The 5,000-nt window shown below is 38.8% G+C and overlaps 1 protein-coding gene across 2 annotated transcripts in view; it reads left to right on the top strand.

Moving 5' to 3' along the window:
• Window positions 1-5,000, top strand: part of LOC137975341 (uncharacterized) — a 62,563-nt gene that overhangs the window by 14,990 nt on the left and 42,573 nt on the right. For both annotated transcript variants that reach the window (XM_068822433.1, XM_068822432.1), the window contains exons 5-6: window positions 1,970-2,179; window positions 3,247-3,291. In XM_068822433.1, coding sequence (XP_068678534.1) covers window positions 1,970-2,179; window positions 3,247-3,291 — 255 coding nt within the window. The remainder of the gene's footprint in view (window positions 1-1,969; window positions 2,180-3,246; window positions 3,292-5,000) is intronic.

Genomic DNA, 5,000 nt, shown 5'->3' with positions numbered 1-5,000 from the left:
ACAGTTTGATTGGTGCATTAACTACTTTATTTTTCACTAATTATTACGTAATGTTGTAATCAGACAGTGAAATCGGACAGTTGGCTGTAATCGGACACCTGTAATCGGACAGTTACATCAGCCAATCATATTTTAGTGCACTCAACTTAATCCACCAATAGCAGAATTTATCACAATAACCATAGCAACAACCACCTACCCAACCAAACCGGGGATTTTCCAAAGTGGACGAATTTGTAACATTAGACTGTGAAAAATGAATGTATTTGTTTGCCGAAATTGTAATGGTCATGATTAATTGGTAACATGACTTCGCGATCGTGTCATCCAATTCGGTCTGTAATCATGCTCGTGACTAAACAAATCGGACTCCCGTTACGCGGTCGTCCGATTTTGTTAATCACTCGTATGATTGCAGACTGAATTGGACTCCAATCAGTCCTATTACCATTGTAAATCATATTCTGTTCATTCTGCTGTCGGGAGCAGAATGAAGGGAATATTTATTCCATTCATTCCCAAAACGAAATAGGTTCCAAAAAGACATGATTACCCGTCTATTCCGAATTTTCCAATCCGGGATAGTCCCAGGAAAATGCGCCTTAAGTAACATGGCTTCTGATAGGATGCGGAAAAAATTTAAAGATTATGCGGAAATTTTTGGCCATATTATACGGAAACATGCGTTGATTATGCGGAAATTACACCGGATTATGCGGAAACTTAAACAAGTTATAAAACTAATAATTAGGCCCGTCCAATGTATTTACATGCTTACGGTAAATCCGTAATCGAAATTGCAACCAATACAATCGCATTTGTGACTGAATTTTTTCCCTTTGTGATTAAATTAAATGGAGGAGTCATCAATTTGCGACCAGCTTTCACCGTTGAAATAAAAGGGTTAGCAGTTGGGATTTTCCCGCAACTTTTGGTAAAATAAATAAAGCGATAAAAAAGTATTTTGTTTCTCATCATGAATTTTGTTTCAATTTGGAGATAATGGAGAAAAATTGTAATACCTTTGGAGCGCGATCCATTCCCTCGATCATTGACTTAAAGTGCGTTTGATTCACCGTATTCCGGAATAAGAATACGTGAAGTGATGAATTCAAAACGGTATGAGCAACAAGGATAATAAAGATATGTTTAAAATAGCATTTTAGCAGGTGTTCGACATTTTTAATATGAATCTCCGTAAAAACGAAGGATTTCTACCTTGTATTCCATGCAATCCTATTCCGGAATACGGTCAATCGAACGCGCCCTTAGTTTCTTATCAGTTACCTCATTTGCTGAAGTGTAACTGTTTCTCGTCCAATGGAAAGCATTGTAGGAACAAAAACTAGTGTCCAGGCTCATTGGCGAAAAAATGCGCGGAAACTGATTACGATGTTTCTTACGAACTTTCATCTTGCGAATGAAATGGTGTGTTTTCTTCAATGTTCAGGAAAATAAGCGTTTCAAAACAGTCAATTTCTTCGGCTTTTATGTTTTTGAGGATGTTAAGGAGCTGCTTTATCACTAATATCAGATATTTCTTCTGCTTTTTGCGGAAAATATCGGAATTATGCGGAAGATGCGGATTTCAGTGAATTATGCGGATCTGCATCGCCGCATCCTGTCAGATGCCATGAAGTAATGAAAATTTTCAACGTAAGAGTAACATCCCTCTGGCTGAATAGTGTTAAAACCTTGAGGTTACCACCGAAAAATTCTATCGCAAAAGTTCTCCCTAAAAAAAAAGGTTTGAAATAAAAAATGACCGTCCCTGCATGGCCAACCAGTCAGCACGAAGACCTGATAAAATACTGTAAAGGTTGCTCTTCATTCATTGCTTGTGATTATTATTAAAATCAAAGACTGGGCGAACTCATTTTGTGTGGTCATGTTTAACATAAGGAAGTAATTAAAGTAGCAGTAAATTTAATTAAACACGTCTAGCTCTGTTGGGTGGTTATATCTTCAGACCAAGCCGGACCGGTCTTTCGAAGCCACAATCAAGGAACTCCAGCACAAAATTAGAGAACTGAAAGATGAGAAAGTGGTGGTGGAGTCTAAAATGGAACAGATGAAGTTAGAGAAAAACATGGAGATGGAAGCAGTTATCAAGGAGAGAGACGACTTGCAGGCAGACGTTACACGCCTGCAATCGAGGATTGAAGACTTGATGACAAAGGTATGATATTCTTCAGCAAGAGATAGGAATTGAGGTGTTCAATTTAATCAAGGAAGATTAAACCTTGGAAACGCAATTTTTCTGTAAACGGCAATGCACACAAGTACTCGGGAAAAAAACGAATTCTCCCAATTGGAGTAAACTTATGACATTCAGATTGCTATTTCGGATGCTCTACTGACTGACCTACGGGAGGCTTGTGGGAGCTTAGGCCATTAAACTTGGTTGATGCAACAAACGTCCTGTGTATTGCTGGGATCTGAATGTTCAATAGGTGGCACCTTCACAATGAGCAACAACACATTGTAAAACCGTAATCTCGTCGTACGCACGCTACAGATATCTTGCTATATACGTGCTTCTTGTGAATTGGGAGAAAAACAGGGCGCCTTTTACAGCTTTTCTGTGGTAAATTCGGTAAAATTCGCTTTATAACCGACGCGTCGAATAACAAAACAATTGTCTTGCTCACTCTTGCGGAATATCCTCTAACTTTAGCCTAAGTTTAGTCTCAGGCCATATTCTGCTCGATTTAGCAGGATAATTGTTAAGCATAAATGGTGGCCAATTTATTTTTCTTTTGTTTCCATGTTAATAAGCCATCTTTACCTTATTTTTCACTTCAAAATTCTTTTGTGATTTGAACTTGTTGACGATGCAAAAAGGGCTAATTAACATGCAAACAAAAGAATAATAAATTAGGTGCAATTTTGGAATAAGGTGTATACCCTTTTTATTAAGTTACATTGTTTGGTCTTGATTTAAGTGTCGCTGCCCCCTTCCCTCAAAAATCAAACGAAACCAGCAGACGTAAATAGCGTAAAGCGTTTACGAAGACTGATAAAAAAATATCCACGTGAAGAGTTACGGGGGAGGGGAACCAGTCCTTGTTAACTCACGTCTTAGAGAGCTAAACGCAAAGCTATATTCATGACCAATAAGAAAGTTCTAAAGACTCTGTGGGCAATGTTCCCTCGCTCTCAATCGGCGGATTGTTTTTGAAGCCGAAGATCGCGTAAACTGCAGCTGTTTTCTTTTCTTTTTCGTTTCTTTGTTTGTTATGCGAGTTGGAAGAAATTAAACGGAGGGAACACATTGCGGAGTGCATTAAGGTATGAAATAAAATTATTATGCATTCGTGTAACTTTCTCAATTGTGAATGGTTGGTTACAAGCATGCAGCTAATTCTTCCTGCGCTGTTTTTTGTTTACGTCATACCTACAGACAATAATACAATTATTTGATGAGGTTGAGCATGATATCATGAATTATCAAAACCGAGGTCTGTGATTTCTATGTCTATGATTTTTCCTCAACTCACCATCCACACACACATAATCCCCCCCCAAAATACCTGCTGACTAGTGAATGTTTTAGTTAGTGGAGAGGAACCCCTTCTTGTAAGGCGGATTCTAATGAAAACACCGTTAGGGAAGCCACAAAGGTTGCTAGTGAGACTGCTGCTTTGTTCAGTTTTTCCTCCTGATTTACACACCATACATTCTCAAGTTGTTATTGCATTGTTCGGCATACGCTTGAAGTTTAAGCAGGGCAAATGAAAAAACTTTCCACTTTGACAAAATGGGTTATGGCATTTCAGCAGTTTATCTGAACACAGTGGCTTCTGTTTGCACGTGCAGGTAAAATCTAATTGGAGAGCTTCATCCAAAATATCTATTGTCTGTTTGCATTTTGATTTTTCATTTTTGGCTGCTGGTGTTTTTTGGCACGAAACCACTTGCTAGGTACTTTTGTAATTTTCAAACAAGATAAATGAAAAGTAGAAATGGGGCATGCTTGGTTTGTGCATGTTGCCACAGGCCCTCCAGTTGCCAGTCTGCAAAAACAAGCAGAATTGGGATCAGGCGATGAATGAGACAAACTTCGCTTTTGAGTATACCACCTTCCCAGAATTTCTGGTAGCACACAGTATCTCCAGAAGTGATTAAGTTTGGAAACAACAGAGTGCCAGTGGCTGACATCAGGCAAAGTTCTTTCACAGAAGAGATCAATTTGCTCATGAAAACCACAAACAACAAAGTCACAGTAAAGCTTTCCAGCAGTGAATATTTGCTGTTGGGTTTGGTAATAGTAGGCATGTTCCCTTTTTAGACTTGCATCTCCATTTTCTGACTTAAAACAAGAGTTGTATTTGTTAATATACTGCTCCAAGTCTGTATCCTTTAAACAATAGGGGCATTTTACTTCCCCACATCCATCCCCACAGCAATCACACCTACACAAAAAGTCAGGTGTGGTAGGTAACCATGGATACTGTTTATTGATAAATGTGCCACATTTCGTTACTTGAAAGTTGATGTGCTTTTCCTTCATGATCATTTCATAAGCTTCAATAGCAGCACTTTCATGTTTACAACCCTGTTTTGTAGCTTCTGTACTAAATGTGAAAATCTATGAGCCTCACCTCTTCATCAGTGATTTTTGGGGAATTTTTTTCACAGGCCTTGAGTATGGGATAGAAATCGAGCACTTCACATTACACTCTATTCAGTTAACTCTGTTCATGATACTCGAAGTCTAGGTACTTCTTGTCAAATAAATCTGAGATAGTTGGTACGTTTCTGCTCTTAGAAACAAAAGCATCGGAGAAGGGGCGAATCAAGCTTAAAGCAGCAGCCTTAGTCTTGCAAGAATTCAGTTCTGCATAAAAGTTCATTAGTTCAGTATCACCTGGGACGGGAGCTGCCACCTTCACCACCTCACTAGAATGACTGGCTGTACTTCCTTTGGTAGTAATAACTCGTGTCGAGCACCAAAAACGACAATAAATCCATGGATTCGACAGGAGGCAGGCACTCTG

Source organism: Montipora foliosa, chromosome 11 (assembly GCF_036669935.1).
Source record: "Montipora foliosa isolate CH-2021 chromosome 11, ASM3666993v2, whole genome shotgun sequence".
NCBI lineage: Eukaryota > Metazoa > Cnidaria > Anthozoa > Scleractinia > Acroporidae > Montipora > Montipora foliosa.
The sequence above is the reverse complement of the archived record's forward strand: the minus strand, read 5'-3'. Positions and strand labels throughout refer to the sequence as shown.